Source organism: Strongylocentrotus purpuratus, unplaced genomic scaffold, assembly GCF_000002235.5.
Source record: "Strongylocentrotus purpuratus isolate Spur 01 unplaced genomic scaffold, Spur_5.0 spur5_scaffold_13, whole genome shotgun sequence".
NCBI classification, from domain to species: domain Eukaryota; kingdom Metazoa; phylum Echinodermata; class Echinoidea; order Camarodonta; family Strongylocentrotidae; genus Strongylocentrotus; species Strongylocentrotus purpuratus.
Genome location: NW_022145598.1, coordinates 28,496,509 through 28,519,382, shown reverse-complemented (window position 1 = coordinate 28,519,382; position 22,874 = coordinate 28,496,509). Strand labels below are relative to the sequence as shown.

General features: G+C 39.0%; 1 protein-coding gene across 1 annotated transcript; it reads right to left on the bottom strand.

Annotated features, from left to right (window-relative positions):
• Nucleotides 1-15,050: 15,050 nt before the first annotated feature.
• On the bottom strand, nt 15,051-22,461 carry LOC100892249. Its single transcript, XM_030983671.1, has 2 exons — nt 18,273-22,461; nt 15,051-15,217 (listed from the first exon to the last, which is right to left on the bottom strand). Exons 1-2 carry the CDS (start codon nt 22,459-22,461, stop codon nt 15,051-15,053), a joined length of 4,356 nt encoding a protein of 1,451 aa, XP_030839531.1.
• Between the last annotated feature and the right edge of the window lie 413 nt (nt 22,462-22,874).

The window sequence follows — 22,874 nt, the reverse complement described above, 5'->3', positions numbered from 1 at the left end:
TCCACTGCCTAGGGAGCTTTCCAACCAGGCGTCATTTTGACAAACGCACACTTGCTCATCTTAGGGTACGTTTATGCTCAGCTTTTTCTGGCCAGAATGAGGCAACTGTTACGCGTTTAGTTAAAAACACGGTTGCGTCCTTTCTCATTTTTGTAGATTCACCGAAAAACGGCGATCGTAAACTCACAAAAAGGTGCGTTTACGATCGGCGATTCTGGGGAAGCATAAACGCGTTTAAATGGGGTCAACGCACTGACCTCTAGTGGGTCTACGTAGCATGCGCAGTGCAGGTTTGCGAATCCAGCTGCAAGGTCACCCAGCCAGAATTGCCTGGAGGAGCCAAAGTAGTGAGCATAAACAGTACACCGTGGAACTGCGATTACGATGAGCGTTTCAAATCGCTCATTCTGCCTTGAAAACTGAGCATAAACGTACTCTAAGCACATTAAGTTTCGCATCCTACCGGGTACCCATTGAACACCTGGGTGGAGAGTGGCAAATGTAGATTAACGTCTTGCCAAAGGACATTAGTGCCGTGTCGGGGATCGAAATAAACAATTACATGAAAGTGTCCAGTGTATTCCACATATTACAAAGAACAACATTATTTTAGAGTCATACAACTCAGTATATGTATAATAATAATACTCATTATTAGCAGCTATCTTTGTAGTACTGCACGGGTCATATATAATATCTACTTGATATTACAAAGCTTGAACTGTAAATGCGCACTTCAAATATGGCAAGAAATGGTAAATAATAACGACGATAATTGAAACGTCTGGGCATGAACGTTACAGTCTCAAGTAGAATTTGATGTCTAAATGACAGTACACCACGAGTCCGTGACTAAATTACATATAGATAAGCGTTCGATTATCGGCACTATACATGCACAAGTCAGTGAATAAATTTCATCTCAAATTAGGGGAATCTTATTCACCTTTGCATCCCGCAGCTCTCACTGGTACTATTTTTGCAGTGTAGATTTTTGCCCCCAAAAGCTTGAGTTTGTTCAGATCCACTCTTTAATGGCCACTTCAAAGCTTTAAACTCAAGGCCAATACAGACTAAACAGCAAGTACCTGCATCTGAGAGGAGAGAAACCCTTCCAAAAGTGACCAGTTAATCAGCTTCTCTCGATCAAGTTCAGTGAATTTCTTTATCAGTTCTAGTGCACCAAGTCTACCTGCGTCTAATTAAAATGAGTAGGTTGATAAGAAACATATGCAAAGTATCAACAACAACATTTGAGATGGATCTTGGATCTCGTGGCTTTCTTCGCACACTCCTCTATTTCTTTGATTGTTCCAGAGGAAATAAATTTGATTTTTCCTGGTACGAGCATCATTTCTTTCTTTATGTTCAAATATGGCGATGAGATTATTAATTATGCTGGCTACTGCATCTTTCTCATTAAAAACGGTAAATATCGTTTACAACTCGCAGATTCTTACCAATCCATGTATCACCCAAATGTAATTTTACTTAAGTTTAATCTCCTTCTTGTAAAATATATTTGAAATAACTGTTCTAAATGTGTCAAAGTCAAAGAATTTGACCCGCAAATTACAGAGCTATGGCTGTTTTAAAATGGCAAAGGATGTCCATTTTAGGGTCAACATTCCTGTATATGGCGATGAGATAATAAACTACGCTAAATGTAGATACTGCATCTTTCAAAATGGTAAATAAAACTTTCACAAAGACAACCAATGTCATACTGGCTATTTGTCTTCCCAGTTTGGGCGCGGCCAGGGGTACTCGTATGTCCTTTGTATGAGGAAGAATAATTACGAACACCCAAACCCTTTTTTTACCTGTGTGTTCATTGTTCCGAAAGCTAAGTGTTTTGCTCCGAAGGGGTGGGCGTGGGAATTGAATAGCCCATTTTCGTTTCTGAATGTTTTCTTCTTCCGCACTTGAATCCGAAGATTTCTAAATCAGAAAGATAAATAATTTATAAGTTCATAATTCCGAATGCTCGTCATTTCAAATGATGATATAAGTCGAAAGAGGAAATATAGGGCTCTCTCTTTCGAAACGAAGAGATAACTTTTAATTTTAATAATTGCAAACCTCGGTTCAAAGTAGTCATTTTGAAAATTCGAATAAACGAACCTTTGAAAGAACCAACTTTCGGAACGAAACGGTGCCAGATTATTGTACCTTTCCTCCGACCCATCCGACCCTGCAAGTGAAATTTCTGTCAGGCATCGTCTACAGGCTACTATAGAAGATATGAGGTCATGGATGCTCATAAAAAGGTTGAAATTAAATGAGAGTATAATAAAAACAGACTTGCTTATAGTTACTTCTAAGTCGCAACATCATTTGATCAAGGACCGTAATATACAGATTGGTAACTCCCAGATTCGGGCTGCTCCATCAGTTCGAAATCTCGGTGCTATATTTGACATCAACACGTGCATGGATGCCCACGTGAAATAAATCTGTCAATCAGTGTATACTATTATAACATCCATAATGTTAATAGCATTCGAAAAGTCATTGACCATAAGTCTGCTGCTTTGCTTATACATGCATTTGTTTTATCTCGATTAGATATTGGCAATGCTCTTCTTTTCAATATTACTTCACGCAATCTTGACGAACTTCAACGTGCTCCGAATGCAGCTGCCAGGGTTTTATCAGGGACATCTAAATATGATCAAATTTCTCCTGTTCTCAAAAAACTGCACTGGTTGCCAATCCGCAAGCGCATATAATTCAAAATCCTTCTCCTCACATGGAAGGCTGTAAACGGATTAGCACCAAACTATTTACAAAACCTTGTTATGCCTTATACACCAGCTCGTAGTCTAAGATCATCACACCAGCATCTTCCTAAGATCCCAAAGACACGAGTAGCCGGTGGTGAAGGGGCTTTTTCATCTGCAGCACCTTGTCTTTGGAATAATTTACCATTTAATTTGAGAATCATAACTTCCTTAGAGACCTTTAAATCCAAGCTGAAATATTATCTTTTTTTAATAATACCTGTACTTGGCACTATGACACTCATCCGAACTTTCTCGTCCAAACTTTCTCATTCTTTCTACTTTTCTTGTGCGCCTCGGAATAGCATTGTCTAGATAGACGGCGCTATACAAATGCCTATTATTATTATTATTATTATTATTATCCATTATTCTACCAAAGCGGGAGCATTAACGTGAAGGTTAATGTGATAAGGATCGATATCAAATTAATAGTCTGATTGCCTTGTATATCGCCTATCAAATTAATCACCTTGTTTCTATCGTAACTTGCATTTCAACAACACAAATGGTGGATGGTATAAAAATATATATTTTAATGCTATCCCATAATTTCGATCCACTCTGCCTTTTTTAATCTGTCTGTTAATATCGATCCCGTTTTCATACGAACTTACCGCCCGCAGAAAAGAAACAACAGTATCATTTATCATTTACAATTGGTCGAAGGAAGATATCAAGTCATATGTCTTTTCCGATTTCAATTGATCTCCGTTGATCGATCGCTATAGCTTACAATTTGAATATTACGGTTAATATTTCCCGCCTCTCTGTAAATCAAGCAACTTTATTCTTCGCTTCCGGATTTGTTATTTTTATTATCCGAGAAAGACGTCAGGTTATCATCGTGCTTGAAGCCCTTGAAGATTGATCTGTAAAATGGTAAGTATTTTATGTTTTTATTTCAATCATATGAAAATGGCCACCATGAATATGATTTAATTTCATTGCCATTTTACTTTTTGTCCGTTCCAATATAAGCATATACATGATACATTTCGAAACAATACAATGTACTAAATGTGTAGATACTGGAAAGTCTGTTCGGAGATTGCATTCACAAACTGTATAATCCTTTCTATGATGAAATACTGCCGTGTCATCCGTATATAAGGAAATCTTTGTCTTAGAATGGAGTTGCAGGTTACAAATATCATTCACATAGAGGCAAAAAAATTAATGGCCCCAGTATTGATCCTTGTGAATTCCTGATTTCACAGTTAGAAAATTACTCTTCGTCCCTTGCAAGAATACACATTGTTGTCTAATGGATAGGTATGACTCGAACCACTTAAGTTCAACTCCCCCAATACCATACAATAACATTTTTCTGAATAACTAATGGATGTGGTATAACGTCTAACGCCATTTTCAGGTCAAGAAAAATGGCTCCAGTGACCAGACCTTTGTCCATATTGTCAAGTATATACTTCGACTATTTCGGTCAAGCAAGTTAGAGTTGGATGCCCGGGTCTAAACCTGATTGCCGTTCACTTAACAAAGAATGTAATAAGTAAAAAAAAATATATCTGATTGTGTACAGCCTTCTCACATATCTTTGAAATTGTGAGGAGAATAGAAATAGGTCGGTAGTTAGTTAATTCCATTTTGTTTTCACCTTTATGTATAGGGGTTAAATAGCAACTTTGAATTCCTGAGGAACGTATCCTTTTGACAATGAACAATTGAACAAGAAGACTCTAACATAATTATGTGGGGCAGCTATTTTAAATAGCTTTGGGGGAAGATCATCAATACCAACTGCTTTTCAAACATCAAGCTTGAGTTGTTCTTTTAATACAAAACATTCCTCGATCTCTGTAAATTTGAATTCATGTGCTTTTTGCGGTAATGTGTGCAATGCATTTATATTGAGATGAGAATCATTCGCTCCTGTTAATTGGCTTTGAATATTATTGAAACTTTCATTAAACAATTCTGCTACTTTTCCTTTGTCTACTATAATTTGGTCATTTACAAAAATTTAATAATCAGAATTGGCATCTTTCGTTGGGAGTAAATTTTTGAGTACTCTCCAGGATTTTTTCATATCATTACCATTTTCAATGCAAAGATTCTTATTATATTGTTTCTTTAACTTATTGTTCAGTGCATTTGTCCCATTTCTCAATTCTTTAAACTTTTACCAGTAGTCTGTAGTTCTGTGTTTATCAAATTTGCGTTTAAAATAATTCCTATCTCTTGCGATACATAGATATTCGTTGGTAATCCAAGGTGATCCCCTAGAACGTTTCTTACTGTGGCATACGGTACATGAACATCTCAAATGTCTTTGAATTTACATTTGAAAATATACTCAACATTGTGATTGTTTAAAGGCACACTGTCCTACTTGTAGCTACTTGCTCCCTCTATAAAGAAAACTTCCCCAATTGGTGCCTGTTGGTCCCCCTTGATCCTCTTTTTCTTATGTTAAATGAGAGCTGAGTTAATGAGATAGCCACCAGTCACAGTGACCTTGCTGGCTCGCTGTGTGGTCTTATCCCTTCTGGCTGAAGTAGTAAAGCCTGCCTTTAAGTACAAATTATCCCAGTTTATATCTTTAACATCATTTTTTAAAGAATTTTCATTAAAGTTTCTAAATGAACGGTAGGTACTCACAGAACATATAGAGGGTGGTGGTTTTTCTTTCAATACAAGGTAAAGCAATAAATGATCACTTAGACCGATAGAATGTGTGCCACTCTCAAGTCATTTCAAATTATTTGACACAAGAATTAGATCAATAAGGGATGTACTATTAACGGTTATACGTGTCGGGGTCCTTATCAGCTGAGACAAAATGCATATTGTCACTCAGATCATCCATGCCGAAAATATTCATCAAGGTAATGTGATGAAGGTCGATACTTAATTGTCTGATAGTGCATAATGGTATTGGGGTTTTTTAATCAGCGTATCATTACCACCAGCTTTTTTCTACCGTAACGTGCATAACAACGTAAAATAATGGTAGATACTATCAATATCTATCCTTTAAAGGTAAAGACCAGTAATGGTCATGCGATTGCATTGTGAACGAAACGTTGTGAAATCGATCAGAAAAAGTTGATCATCTAGCATATAAGTATTGGTGTGTACTGCAAAGTTCTGGAATCATCAAAATGATAAGAAATTTGGCCCAGTATTGGAAAAGTTACAAGCAATATTCACAGAAAGATGTATATGGGACTACAGGACACGTGCGCGATATCTATCCGGTCCGGATAGATATAATAATTTACCAAATATATCAATGAGCAGACGGTTTCCCGGCAAAATTTGTATCATCACGTATTGGTCAAAACATATTCTTTCACATTATTGATAATAAGAGCTTCCATTTCGTTTTTTTTAGAGGGGGGGGGGGGGGGTTCGTAATTATCCAGTAATTTCGATCCACTAATGCCTAGGTCACATTTGCCGCCGCGGTCATGCGGTCAAAAATATCTACGGCCAATAGCATTTATAGAGCTGCCGCAGCATTCCCACGGTGACATACGGTAGTGGTCACATATGTTAGGGTAGCCGCACGGCTTTTTTAAATTTGTGGAGACAGAAAACCTGCGGCTGCCGTACGGCTTTTGAAGTGATGACCGTAGGTTTTTTTACAAATACTTAGGCAGACGCAAGATAGCTGCAAGATGCTCGCAAGGCGGCCGAAGGGGTATCATACGGCGACCGTGCGGCCAGACTCTTGCTACCGCTTCACCCCCTTGATTATATAAAACGCAAGGCCAACGTACGTCCCACGTACGGTTGATACGGCGAACCTATCCTAGCCGTAGAGCAAATGTGACCTAGGAATAAACAGCCCCACCCCTCTGAAAATAATTGACGGTGACACTAATGGTAGTGAGCCCTAATTTTTTATTTTTATTTGCCCTCAAAAGTTTGAAAATTCGCACCCCCCCCCCCTTGAGCGCCAGGGGAGGGGGCCCATCTAAAAAAAAGGGGTAAAACTAACGTGTTTTACACGTTTTTTTCCCAGGGGTGCCCCCCCCCCCTTGATCCGCCACTGCCTATACCTGATTGCGCGCCCTTTTGTGATGCGTTTTGAATGCGCTCGGCCTCTATATAGATGTCCCTTAACTTATTGTAATGAGGGATCATAAGGTGTTTATCTCGAATGCTGGTTTCGTAGTTTTTGGTAATTCAAAGGTAACACAATCCAAATGCAAGCAAGAACACATATGATGACAAGTATCAATGAAATTTTCATAAAATGCGTTATCATCTTGTACGAAATGCAATTCCATTTCATATAACATCTCACACATGGTAAAATGGGGTTCTTCTAAAACGTAATCTCAAAGAAGAGTCCAACAGTAATTTTGGAAAATGGCCGCACTTATTCTTCCAGCAGAACATGTCAAGATGGTCCACTTTGAAATTGTGCAGGGAGGTTCCCTGAACACGTTGATACCCACCAACCTTTGACAGCATATCATGTCTAAAAAACCTGTTTACCCCCTAGGTAAATATGTGAAATTAAAAAAAAACCTGTCCGATCCCCTGAAGTAAATGATAATCTCCACCAAAAATAGTGTTTACGCTAAATTAAATAAACGTTTTATTAAATTTGCTGGAAAACTCAGAAATTGGCCAAGAAAACATTTATAAAATCTCGTTGACAAGTTTCTCAACCATTAGGTTATGTTAGTGAAACATGTATGTGTGGTATAAGTTACGGTAATTGCTCTTATACATACCTTCGTAAAAATCATCATCACCATTATCAGTATTCCCATTATTATTCGTATCAATATGCTCATCACAGTTTTTTTCAGTTGTTGTTATTGTTCTTGTTCTTACTGATTTGAACAATATCAATATTTTTCTTCTAAAAACAGGCTAAAGACCAAAATATAGGTGTATTTTGGAAGTTGCTGTTTTGCATCGAAACCTGCTTGGCCTTCGGTAAGTATTTTTTTGACATATCCGTAATATTTGTTTAATATTGCTGGAAAATTGTTGGCTTTCAAAATTACTATAATAAAGCGAAATGGGAGTGAGCAGAGCGTAGATCTGCCTGTTTCTGAGTGTGTCAAAACAAGCAGCCAGAGTATACAGAGCTAATTAGGCAGACACTATTACACAATCATTGACTAGGATTTGTGCCCTCAAACCTGACCTAATAAACATGGTATCTTAAACAAACAAAATCACATTCGAAAAAAGTCTCTCTAATAAATGTTTTAAAATATTTTAAGAAAACCTGCATCCTCAAGATCAGGAAGGGGTGAAAGGCAAGGGTGAAAAGTACGAGGAGGAGGAGGAGGGGAAGGGGAAGGGGAAGGGAGGGTAGGGTAGGTTAGGGTAGGGGAGGGGAGGAATGGGGAGGAGAGGAATGAGGGAGGAGGAGGAGCAAGATGAAGGGGGAGGTAGAGAAGGACATAAATAAAGGATGTGAGGCAGGAGGAGAAGAGGCATAAGAAGAGGAAGAAAAAAAATAGCAATTAATTTTCTAATATATTCTTCACAGCCTTGCCTGTGTTATCGGATAGCGCCAAGATGGCGAAGACAACTTGTCCAGACTGGTACGGCCTAAATTACACTTTGCCCATGTTCCACAAGTGTGAGATGAAGCGACTCCAGGATGGCAGCATGGTGCAGAGCATCCCCAAACTCATCCCTTTCCCTTCTGTCATCGGCGGGTGCCACCAAAGGAAGAGTAAAGAAGGAATCCCAGGCGGGGAGAGAATATGCAGAATCCCGTGTAGGTTTCATTTTTGTATTAATTTTTGTTCTCATTATGTCAAATTCATTTCTTTGTTTAATAAATCTACATGCAGATAACACGAACTTCAGTGATATCATAAAAGTTTGATATCAACTCCTAACTTCTTCTTCTACTACTACTGCTGATATTACTACTACTACTACTACTACTACTACTACTACTACTACTACTACTACTACTGCTGGTACTACTACTACTACTACTACTACTACTACTACAACTCCTGTTACTACCTCTACCCCCACTACTACTACTGCTCCTACTACTAATACTACTACTACTACTACTACTACTACTACTACTACTACTACTACTCCTACTACTAATACTACTACTTCTACTACTACTACTACTACTACTACTACTACTACTACTACTACTACCACAACTATTTAGATTGTGAAAATGAATCGTTCCAGTCGAAGAGTAGCAGCAATCGTATAATCAGAAAGCTGTTCAAAAGAGCGAGAAGACTTGACTGGTAATCCATTAACAGCAAATTCATTGATAATTAATTTCAGGCTGCTGGGTGATTTGAGTATTAATTATTGATGGTTTATAATTTAATTGGTTGGTATTTCGTTTGGTATCGGTGGAACGGCTGGCGAGTTTAAAATATTGGACTCGTCGATAGATTGCTTTCGCTATGACAATATTCGATGAGTCGCATACGAGTCCAATATTGTAATAGCGAGAGCAATATTTTCTTGTATCACACGAAAAAGAAAAAAAAACAATATTATTATTATTATCTGTCATAATTATATTGATCTGTCTTCCGGGTACTACGCTAAAAATATCAAATAAACTGATTTATTGTACCACTTGGAAGCCTTATTTATAAAATAATTAGTTTGATCCCGTTTATTTCTTATTTCACAGATTGTGACGAAAACCTCTGTAACAACGGCTGGTGTGAGGAGACTATGGTAGGCTACAACTGTACCTGCTCAAGTGGGTTTCAAGGGAGACACTGCGATGAAAGTAAGTGTAATATAATAGGCGTATCTGGCCAATTAATGAGCAATTAATGAATGGCCAATTAATGAGCAATTAGCATGAAAAGACTTTCCACAGGGTGTAACAAAACAAAAAAAATCGCAGGTATTTGTTTACTTATATGCATTTTTGCTGTATCTTATCAGACATGGGGACATTGTACATACACCAGTTCGACAATACAAGACGCTGGCCGGTACTGAAGAAGAAGAAGAAGAAGAAGAAGAAGAAGAAGAAGAAGAAGAAGGAGAAGAAAGAGAAGAAGAAGAAGAAGAAGAAGGAGAAGAAGAAGAAGAAGAAGAAGAAGAAGAAGAAGAAGAAGAAGAAGAAGAAGAAGAAGAAGAAGAAAAAGAAGAAGAAGAAGATGATGATGATGAAGTACATCACTGCCCTCTTTGGGATTCCCACAGGAAAAGTATTTCTCTGATTTCTATCAGCCCCCCCCCCTCCTCCCCCTCCCCCTCTTGATCGTATCCCCCTTCCCTGACTAAGAGCGCCTGAAGACAGCCGGCAGGGACATAATGTTATACATCGTCATTTACCTCAGCTATGTTTGTCTGTTGCTGTTATTTTCAGTGATCATACAGTCAACGACGGAACTGACGACCAAGCCTACGGCGAACATAACGACTACGATTTCGGAACGCTCATACACAACGACTTCCCAAAACACCACTACCTCTGGTATTTCTTGGCAATAGTATCATGGAAATTATGTCATGCATTTGATCATTATCATAATGAGTCTAGCAACTGTATACCTCTTCTCTCTCTCTCTCTCTCTCTCTCTCTCTCTCTCTCTCTCTCGGTCTATCCGGGCGTCGCTAAAACACTTTTTTTAAAGGAGGAAGTGACCGTCTAATTCTTTTTGTTTGTATATATATATATATATATATAGTCTCATTTTTCTTTGTCCTTCTTTCATGAGCGTCGCTAGAAGACTTTAAAGAGGGGGCAGCTAGTGCCCATTAGTTTTTATAAATAATAATGAAAAAATAATATTTTGCCTATAAGTTTAACGACAACGTTCTTGCTGTTGTTGTTCTTCTTCTCCCTCTTCGCACTTTCTTTGTCTGTGTCTGTCTGTTTCCCTATATCATTCACTGGCTCCGGCTCTCCCCCCACTCTTTTAATATTTTTTTAATATTCCGTTCAGAGTCGGTGACAACGGAAGCGAAAACCAAGTCCGCGGCAAGCACTTCGACCACGATGCCGGAACGATCAGAGGCAACGACATCGCAAGAAACCACAATTTCCAGTAAGAGAAACAACTTTCCCCTCTCTCTCCCACTTCACCCTCTTTTTTTGTTCTCTCTCTCTCTCTCTTTCTTTCGCTCTCTCTCTCTCTCTCCCTCTCTCTCTCTTTCTCTCTCTCTCTCTCTCTCTATCTCTCTCTCTTTATCCCTTTCCTGCCACGGGCGTCGCTAAAATCTTTTTTAAGGGGAGGGTTTCCGTCTTATTCGTTCGCCCACGAGTTTAATGACAACAAACACATTTAGATAAATTATTTGGTAAAAATTTACTTGGGCTTTGACAAAGCACCACTAAATCTACAAACACAAATAATACCACATGAAATAAATAGACTGATAAAATTTATATGTTGTCATGTAGCAGAATTTTCTCTGTTTTGGCCTTCTATAATCATGTTTAGGTTGTCATTGCTTTGTAAGTGTGGTTTTATTTGTTACAACCCTCAAACGTTTCAGAGTCAGCAGAATTATCGACTGTGGACGTGACGAGCAAGCCGATGACGAGCCCTACGACCACGATGTCAGACACAACGACATCGCAAGAAACCACCGCCTCCAGTAAGTAAGAGAAACAATTAAATAATGTCATGCTTTTGATCATCATTATATTTTGTCTAGCCACTACCCCCTTCTCTCTCTCTCCCCCCCCCTCTCTCTCTCTCTCTCTCCCCTCTCTCTCTCTCTCTCTCTCTCTCTCTCTCTCCTTCTTTCTCCCCTCCCTATTCACCGACCACTCCCCTCCATCCCTCTTTCGCTCTCTCTTCATCTTTGTAGAAGACGTGTCTCAGTCGAGTGGTTTAAGCACTGACTTAAAATCCATAGGTCGTGGTTCGATCCCCGACACGGCATTAATATCCTTTGGCAAGATATTAATCTCCATTTGCCACACTCGACCCAGGTGAGTTAAATGGGAACCTGGTATGAATTAATTCCTTGAAATACTAGAGCGCCGTGATGTCAGCTAGGCTATAAAGCCAGGGTAATAATTGTATAGATAGACGGCGCTTTATAAATGCCTATTATTATTGCCACTCTTTCAGTCTTTATCTGACTCTGAGTAATAGAAACAATACATTGACGTCATGCATTTAATCATCATTATAATGGGTCTTGCCACTACCACTCTCCTCTTCTCTCTATCTCTCTGTCTGTCTCTCTCTCTCACTCTCTCTTTCTCTCGCTCTTTCCCTTCCCTCCTCCTCCCCTATGTTTCATTCATAAAAACAAAAATAACTGTATGAAATACCATCGCTATCTGCGATGGTGAGCACAGTTCCTGTAGGTATTGATTTTTATAGCTGTAATTTTGTTCATGTCTTTGCATCGACTTTTATTATTATTATTATTTTCGTCATCACCATCATCATTATCTATTTTTCTTTAAGTATTTCAGATTCTACCCAACTAATTATTTTTGTCTACTTTCTTAAAATTGAGTAATTTACATATTTTATTTTCATCTTTTCAGCATGCTCATCCCCGGTGGATTGTGAATTCGGCGGGTCGTTCTACAATTTCAGCACTTCGGAGATGACTCATTCGTCTGCGGTTTCAGCTTGTTCCCAATACGGATCCCATCTGGTCTTTATCGAGTCGCAAGAGGAGGAGGACTTCATCGTGAGGAGTGTTCAGTACCTCAGTGACTTGAACCTTAATAACTACTGGATCGGGCTGACCGGTTCGAGTCTCAGTGAGGCAAGGTGGCTAGACGGATCAAGTCTTACATATAGCAGTTTTAACCAGGATTCGTTCAATGAGAATGTAAGCTGTTTTCGTATGAAGTGTCAGGGTCAATATAGTACTTGGCTTGATAGGGATTGCTCCAGACGATTTAGATTCATATGCGAGAAAGAAGTGGGGATATAAAAATTGGATTTGTTTATTTCAATTTTCCATACCACCTTGTTGCACCACTGATTGCATCTGAACACCTACATGGGGATTGGTTGGGGGCAAGGGAATACCCCCCCCCCCCCCCTCCCAGAAAGAAAAAAAAAATCGGGTTTTCGTTCTTTTGTCATTGTTTGTATAAGTCTATCGGAGCTTTAGGAATGTTCGAGTTTGTGGTTTTTGCCGTTCCATGCACTAATTTTCACACAAAGAGCACTGAAACCATTGTTAAAGGTGTTGATTTATGGTGTTTAAAAGACGGAGCACTTTTCATCTTTACATTCAAGCAATTCGAAAATAATCATATTAATGACTAGAATCAGTGGCGGTTTGTTCTTTTTGTGTTTTATAGAATCTCATTTTTATTACCAAGAGACTTTGTTCAAACTTCATTGTATAATAATAGTTAGGGCTTCACGAAATGATGAGACGTCAACAAATATTTGATTACAACATAAAAGCGCAGTTTGTGTAGTAAAGTATTTATAGGGTCCATGATACAAATATACATACCTGTATACATATACTTACTTATACATGTACATGTAAATACACATACACATATACATATGCATATGCATATCTGTCTGTGGTCTCGAGTAATGAGCTTATACTTCAGATACGACTAGAACTAGTGGATAACGAAAACAAATATTGTAACGTCAATGTGTCAAAACACACGGCAGTTTATGACTTTATTTACTTGTTTTAAGTTTCAAGTTAATTTTATTCTATAATATACAATCATAACCTAAATAAATAGAATACAATGAGTAAATGCATTTTTTCCATTAAAACTATATACAATACATGACATCGTGTCATATAAGTATTTCAAGACAAGGCAAACGAATAACGAAAGACAAAAGTCAATATTTTATCTTCCAAACTTTAGGTAAAATGAATATGGATGTAGTGTAAAATATGAGATAATCTAAAGTAATATGCTCGGTTTATAAATTATTAACTATAAACCGCGTCCCAGAAAAGATGAAACTCGAAAACAAATAGATATTGTGAATAAATATAGGTGTTCAAGTTCAAGTTCAAGTTCAGTTTATTCAATTCCAATAAAATATACAAAACAGAATACAATCATGACAGAATAAGAGTATAAGTCGATCAATAATACAAAATAAGGTAAAATTATAAAACTATAAAGTGATACATCAGATAACAACATAAGATTATTGGAATTGGGTGGCCATAAAAAACCATGTGGATTTGTCGAGACGACCACCCTTGATGAAGGTAAAATACGTTTCATTGAACATCCAATATAATATTTAAAAAAATAAAAGATAATAAAGTACTATAAAGGAATAAACAATTATGAAAATATGACATAATTTATTTTAAAAATACATAACCGCACAAACCCACCACAGGACAATACAAGACAGTAAAATCAACAATTTAAAATTTCACACACTTGTGATTAAGTACGATTTGAGTTTTCTTTTAAAGATATTCATTGAGTTAAGTGATTTTATTTCAAGTGGCAGATTATTCCAGATAACAGGAGCATGATGTCTAAAAGAGAATAGTGAGTAATTTTTATTAACAGTCCATAGATGATATTTATTTCTGCTTCTTGTATTATGGTCATGAACAGTTGTATTAGAAGTGAGCATTGATGATAATGATTTATGGAGCATATTCTGCTTATGTTTAAAAAGTAATATTGAACAGTAGTAAGAGTTGAGTTGAAACACAGTGAGAACATTAAATTTAACAAATAATTCTTTAGTATGGGCTTGTCTCCAAGAAAATGAACATATACGAAGAGCTCTTTTCTGTAATAAATACAATGGTTGTAATTTTGTTGGATATGGATGTATAATAAGATGCTTTGCTTTCATAGAGTAAAAGTAATATGCTTTCCAATGATACATTGATAACATTAATCTATACACGCTTCACTGAGCAACATTGTTTCTTAAATGCCATGTCAACATCCACTTGTGCCAGATTTGTGTAAAAGAGTAAAACCATTAGTATCAAACACGAACATGACCGATCATGACCTGAAAGAAACACACATTTTAAAAGCGAATGCGAAGATTATTTTATAGAATCTTTAGACCTGATACATGTACAAGGTGCAATACTTTATTATAGCCGTATGTTCTGATTCGTTAAATTGAAGATATGCGGGTTTTCCATTAATAGAGGTGTCAACTTAGCGATTAGCTTCACATCCTAGTTGTGACTCTTTAGAACCACTACAAGGTGTAATACTTTATTATAGCTGTATTTTTCTGATCCAGAATATTAAAGAAATGCGGGTTTTTCCATTAATTAATAGAGGTTTCAACTCTTTAACAATTAGCTTTACATGTTTTGCACAACATTGTCGGGAAGGGTATTGATTATATTTTGCTATTTACTGCCAAATTGCCTGTACATTCTAGCTACTCTAAATTTCTTGAAAATGCTGAAATGTTGACCATCATGTGCAGGCGCACCGTGGCCTTCGGAGCGGACGCAACGATGCGTTGCAGGCCAATCCATTGTTGTCTTCTCTGAACGCTCCGATGCGCCTTCTCCTGTGTAGATGTGTATAAGAAATGTATTAATGTTTTAATGCTACGTTTATCTACCTTGTTTCTTAATTTGCCTTTTAAAGATCTCCTCTCTCTCTCTCTCTCTCTCTCTCTCCCTCCCTCTCCATGTCTCTCTTTTTCTCTCCTCCCTCTCTCTCTCTCTTTCTCTTCTATCCCCTTCTCTCTCCCCTCTTTTCTCTCTCTTCTCTCTCTCCTCTCTCCTCTCTCTCGCTCTCTCTTTCTATACCTCACTCTCTCCCTCTCTCTTCTCTCTCTTTCTACCTTCCTCTCTCTTCTTCTCTCTTCCTTCTCACTCCCTCACTTCCCCTCCGTATCTCCCCTCCCCTCTCTTTCCCTCTACCTTCTCTCTTTTTCTTTCTACCCTCCCCTTTCTTGTCCCTCTCTTTCTCTCTCACCACTTCTTCTTCTTCTCTCTCTCTCTCTCTCTCTCTCTCTCTCTCTCCCTCTCTCTTTTTAGTCATTTATCTTCTTTTCGATTTCCTTGTCATATCTCGCCTTGGTCTAGCCACATCTAGCCAGCCGTTGTATATTGTTTTGTAACCATATTTTCATGTGTGTGAAACAATATGTTCTTCTTAAAGGGGAAGTCCACCTTGAAATTAAGTTAGTTTAATAGGAGTAGAAAAATGAGAGAAACAAGTCAGTGAAATTTTGAGCAAATTCCGATTAAAAATAAGGAAGTTAGGATTTTTTAAGTTGTGATCAATCAAACACAAATTGGCAACTCTATGACGTATCATGCGAGCTTAACTTCCATTTGCTCAGTACTAAAAAAAATCTAAAATTTTCATTTTCCCTCAAGAAAAATTTCAACCATACATGCACCCTAAATATAATAATTGCAAATATGTTTCTATACTCCCCCTGCAAGGAACAAATATATATTTCGTCATCAATAACGAAGAAAACATGATTTTATGGAATATTATGCACAAAGCAAATGAAGGAGAGCTCGTATAATAAGTCACAGAGTTGCCAATTTGTATTTGATTGATCACAACTTCAATAATTCATAACTTTCTTATTTTCATTCAGAATTTGCTCAAACTTTCACTCACCTGATTTTCTTATTATTCTGCCTCTATCGAAACAAACTTATTTTGGGGATGGACTTTCCCTTTAAGTGTATATTTGTTGGTTCAATTTTGTTTACACTATTCAATTTCATTGTAAATCAACCATTATGAGTTCCTGAACTTTACGTGTTGATGTTTTTAAACCGAATAAATAAATAAATAAATAAATAAATAAAATAGAGCTTTATTAATAATGAAGGCAAGATTAATATGTACCATCTTTATCATGAAATAATGCATCGTGGAAATATCGTTGATGGTGAGGGTAAAAGGGCATACTTTAGTTAGTAAATGGGTCTGCAATTGAAAAAAGAGCAAGTTAAAAGATATTTAAAAAACAAGAATCAAATTGATGGGTGCCTTACATTTTGATAAGAATATTTATTGTATCAGTATTTGGTACGCTCAAAAAATGAAGACAGGACTAGGTTTCCGCTTGGTTGTATATGAACTCAACGATATGCCAGTTGAGCTATTTTACAACCAAGCGGAAACCTAGTCCTGTCTTCATTTTTTGAGCGTACCAACAATTCAACTTGTTTTGCGGAAATTGCTAGCGACTCTGAAATACCGTTGCCATTTTCCTAAACCTGGAATTCTGGCCTCTAAATAAGCGTCTGAAATGATATGTCAGACCACATCCGTGGAAAAATGTGCTCTGCAACGTATACACTTACTTGACCCTAGAAGTAGGTCAGGGTCAATACGGTATCTTGCAAAATCTTGGAAAAAACAAATAACTTTCATGTTTCGCTGAAACAACCTCCCCCCAATGAGGGCAACAATAAAATTGACATCATTTTCATAAAAGTACGCAATGTTTCTTATTTAAAATAGAACAAAATACTTTCTTCAGTGTTTTACTCCAAAATCTGTAAATGGCTCATAACTAAGTTGTGAAAAATACTTCTTCTCACTCTGCTTAATTAACACTTTAACAGTCTAAATTACCATCCAAACTATTAGCAAGGCTAATGAAAAGGTATCTGCAGTGCCTGCACGAACCTGAAAAACAATTGTTGCATGAAAATACACAAATTTACATTTCCTGTCCAAAAATATCAAATGGATATTCCATACCAGTTTGCTTCCTGTATACATAATCATAAAAATCAACATTTCTCTGCAAACTTTCTTTGCTGAATTTGCTAATAAATGGCAAATATCACTCAAAATCTCAAATACAAAAAATGTATTCAAAATGTACTAAACTTTGTACATAATTTCAAACTGTTGAATTTTGTTCTCAGTGTAAACTGTGCCAAAAGTCAATTCCCATGTAACAATAGCAAAAATTGAAATTTGCACCAACAAAGCTTTGTTATCATCTATCTTCTTAAAGCTGGAAAAAGTTGATTTTGAACAAGAACATAGAAAGTGAATAAATTTGTTATTCTGTGAATACTATAGACAGACATATTTCTGTTCAATCTACTCTTCGTATCCTTCTGCTGGATATAATACGACCACTTTGTTTATTGGCCTTCTATACTCAGAATTTGCCGTCTTTACTGTCACGTTTCTGATCTTATTATCAGTTCCAGGAAAAACTTCAACAATTCTCCCTAATGTCCATTTTCCTCGAAGAGCGTTCTGATCTGACAATATAACTATGTCATCTACGCGAAGATTACGTCTCTCAACATTCCACTTCTTTCGCGGTACTAATATTGGAAATACATCGCGATTCCATGTTTTCCAGAATGAGTCGACGATTCGTTGTACAAATTCGACTCTATGCCGCGGATTCTTCGTTTCTCTGAACGGACCCTGGGGTACCCTACTGGATGCTCTCCCTAACAAAACATCATTGGGACAGAGATAACTACCATCGTCGGGGTCATTCGGTACCCTCCCTATAGGACGCTGATTGACGAGGTTTGCTACTTCTACCAAACAGGTATATAACTCAAAAGGAGTGAGGACCTGATCACCTATAGCTTTCTTTAATGCGGACTTACTACTCTTCACAAGTGCTTCAGCACATCCATTCTGATGAGGAGCTGAAGGGGTTGTAAACCTCCACTCTACACCTTTCTCCGCACAAAACTCGCGTAGTAGATCGCTATCCCATCCCTTTACCATCTCACGTAGCTCACGTACCGCTCCCACAAATTGTGTACCATTATCGCTCAGAATGACCTTCGGTTGACCTCTAAACGCAAAAAACCTACGTAGAACCTGGAGAAACTCCATTGTAGAAACATCTACCGCTAGGTCAAGGTGTACCGCTCTTGTGTTAAGACACGTGAAGATCACTCCATAGTGCTTAGCAACCTTATTCCGCCCCACCTTCACGCTGTACGGCCCAAAGTAGTCGCACGAAGTATACAGGAATGGAGGCGAAAACGGTGTCATACGTATCTCTGGTAGCTCAGCCATAAACTGCGACTCGACCTTGTGCTGCATCTTACGACACATCACGCACCTGTGCTTGATAGTCTTGGCAAGCCTATGTATGCCAATCACCCAGTAGTTGCTTCTCACTTTCGCTGCCGTTGTCGCAACTCCATCATGCCCCAATTCATGGACATGCTTAGTGATGAGCGTAGATATGCGATGCTGATGAGGTAATAACACAGGATGCCTGCTGTCATACGAAATCACGCCTTCTCCAACTCTACCTCCAACTCTGATGATTCCATTCTCTATGTAGGGTGTTAGAGTCTTGAACTCCCCCTTCTTCAGTCTGTCATGAAGCGGTTTCTGAGCCTCTCTGACCCAGTACATCTCTGCATCACTTAGTTCAGCTGCTGTAAGTGGTCCTGCCGTCACTTTCCCTCTCTCATCTCCTGATCTTACCCTCGCCTTCATGTTGTGGGTAAATCTCCGTACATATGCAGTGACTCTCACCAGTTTTCTCCAGCTGGAAACTCTTTCACAGTCGATGCTGTCTGATGCCAATACTACATTCGACACCTGTTGAACTTTACGCCTTTCACTGTCCATTGACGAAATCTCAGATTTCGTCTCACTCTGTGGCCACTCCTCCTCAGGCGATCTTAGAAATTGAGGACCACATCTACACCTCTCTAACTTCTCTACTGTAACACCTCTCGAAATGTCGTCAGCTGGGTTTTCTGCTCCACTCACATGTCTCCACTGTTGGGGATTCGACTTGCTTTGGATTTCTCCTACTCGAGCTGACACAAAGGGCTTAAAACTTCTTGCCTGACTTCGAACCCATCCAAGCACTATCATGCTATCTGTCATGAACACTGTCTCTCTTAACTCTAGTGTGGTCTCATCTCTGATGGTTGCATCGAGTCTAACAGCAACCACTGCAGCTTGTAGCTCCAATCTCGGCAGCGTCAACTTCTTTAGTGGTGCCACTCTAGATTTCGCCGTCACAAATCTAACATCATAGCTGCCATCCTCTAACTCCCAGCGAATGTAAACACAAGCTCCAAACGCCTCTTCAGATGCATCACAAAAGACACATAATGTAGGTCGTCTCATTACACCGGGTGGTGTCAAACATCTCTGGAAGGACACTCCATCTAAGTTCTCCATCTCTCTGAATAGTTTTACCCATTCTGCCTTTTCTCTGGAGGGTAGCTCTTCATCCCAATCTAAACCAAGCTGCCACAGGCGTTGCATTCCTATCTTTGCCTTCACCAGTAATGCTGAAGCAAATCCTATGGGATCAAAGATCTTTGCAATCTGGCTTAGTATCCGTCTCTTTGTCCATTTGCTGGTGGTGTCTTTCTGTTCATCTGGAAGATCTGGGATCATACTTCTTTTCACTCTGTATGAAAACTCATCTGTGTTTTGGTTCCATACCATCCCCAGAACCTTCTCCTCACTCAGATTCTCAAGAACGTTGGTTTTCATCTGAGAAGTCTCATTTTTCAGCTGTTCGTTGGATTGCCAACCCTTCACCTTGAAGCCTCCGTCAGCTAGCACCTCATCTATGTCCTTGACAAGATCTTTCGCCTCCTCTGACGTTCTTACTGAGGTACATATGTCGTCCATGTACGTGTCACGTTTCAGTACTTCTGCTGCCTTAGGATGTTGAGACTCTCCCTCTACTGCTGTCCTCCTCAGAGCTATCTGGGCCATTGCTGCAGCAGGCTTATCTCCAAACGTGACTACAGTTTTCACGTACACATCCGGTTCTCTTTCTGAATCTAATCCTCTCCACAAGTACCGATGGACGTGCTGATCGGATTCTGGAATCAGTACTCGGTGGTACATCTTGGATATGTCGGCGCATATCGCAACTCTGTGTTCTCTGAAGCGAAGGAGTACTCCGAACAGACTCTGTAATAAGTCTGGCCCTTTGAACCAGTAGTCGTTCAGACACTGTCCCTTGAAAACTGCTGATGAGTTAAACACAATTCTCACTGGTGTGCTCTTTTTTTCCGGCCTGACAACCGCATGATGACCAATGTAATGGACAGGCCCATCATGCCTCTTCTTCTCTTCATCGGTCAGCTTTCTCGAAAACCCCATCTCGACCATCTCTTGCATCTGCTGTTTGTAAACTTCAGCATGCTCTGGGTTCTTTGCAAGCCTTTTCTCCGTCGCCTGAAGCATTCTCTCTGCTTGCACTCTGTTGTCGGGCAGCTTCTCTGGGTTATCCTTCCATGGGTAAGGAACAAGCCACTGCTTACCCACTTTCTTGGCAGAGTTCCAGATAAGATCATGTTCATCTTTCTCTACTTTAGTCATCCTTTCGGCTTCACAATGACAACCCACATCAACTCCCATCGACTCTGTAGTCCAAAACGCTGATAAGTCAGTTGCTGGACTCAGTTGCACGTTGAGCACTCTATTCTGATACTGCTGGTTCAGCTTAGATGCTCCAAACACCACCCATCCAAGTGGTGACTTCCTAAAGATGAAGTTGCCTCGTTGTCTCGTTTCACCTGCGTGCATCATAGCGTGGTCAATTCCTATCAGAAGATCTATAGACCCACTACCTCTACGTAACTCTCTGGGGTTGAGGCCTACTTGTCGGGCAAGATTATCAGTGTTCACCTCCTCAATGTCATCATTGATGCACGGTAATCCAACAGCTAATATCTTATGGATTGTCTTCCCATCTACTGAACTGACCGGCACTCTATACAAGGATGTTGTCACAGATTCCTCTACACAGCCCACCTTGGTTATTGTGATACTGATGCTCTTTCCTGTCAGTCCCAAGTCTTCAGCGAGCCCTTGTCGGATGATGCTGATCTGGGCCCCTGAATCTAACAGCACGTTTCCTTGGATCTTCAGCTCTGAACCTGAAAACCTTGCCCTGATGACGGGTAGCATGGCTTCAGTACCTCTTACAAGGGCTACTCCCACCGCATTGTTGTCCATGCTGGGATGTAACAAAGGATGATGAAAGAACTTGCATGGTTGCCCCTTGTATGTCTCTGGACACCGTCTCCTCTTCTTGCAAGTAGCCATTCGATGATCTCTGCCGGCTTGCTTCAAACAGCTATAACAAGCTCGGTTACTCTTCACCATCTCCAACCTCTCCGCTGTAGACTTATCGAGGAAAGTCTTGCATTGGTCAGTCCAGTGCCCATCCTTATTCTTGCAGATCCAGCAACGATAGTCTTGCTGTCTCTCCTCAAATGCTGTAACCTGACTAACAGCGGATCTGGACTTAGAGGCTGCATCATTCCTTACTGGAGCAGATGATCTTATCCTTGCTCTCAACTCAATCTCCATCCACTTCAACAGTGCCTCTAATGTCGCCGTTGTTCCTTCTCCTTGCTTTCGGAACCACATCTGTCGATCTGTGACATAGAGCTTCTTCTCAATGATGGCTAGCATGTGACTATTGTTCATATCCTCAGCTCTATCTACCTCCTTCAAGGTATTGAAACTTCTGCGTATGAGATTCACAAAGTCACAGAATCTCTCATCTTCCCCATCTTTCAGAGGACGAAATCGGGATACGTCTTCCATAATAGCATCAGCTACCATCCTTGAGTCTCCGTAGAGCAGATCTAGCTGACCCCATGCAGCTTCATAATCTCGCCCTATTCCTCTAATGTGTTGAAGTGGCTTCCCCTTCAAACAAGACCTCAGGATCATCAAAGCATCCCTCTCATCGTAGTGTGGATGTATAACATGCTGAAAATCAGCCTTGAATACATTGTATTCTCTTATGTCTCCTTGGAACGTTGGTAACTTGGGCCTCTCCATGTTGAAGCGAGGAGCTATTTTACAACCAAGCGGAAACCTAGTCCTGTCTTCATTTTTTGAGCGTACCAACAATTCAACTTGTTTTGCGGAAATTGCTAGCGACTCTGAAATACCGTTGCCATTTTCCTAAACCTGGAATTCTGGCCTCTAAATAAGCGTCTGAAATGATATGTCAGACCACATCCGTGGAAAAATGTGCTCTGCAACGTATACACTTACTTGACCCTAGAAGTAGGTCAGGGTCAATACGGTATCTTGCAAAATCTTGGAAAAAACAAATAACTTTCATGTTTCGCTGAAACAGTATTGCTGTTATTATTATTATTATTATTATCATTATCATTATTATTACTTTTGCTGTGAATATAACTATTATTTTACAAGTTAATCATTATATTTATTGTAAGTAAAGC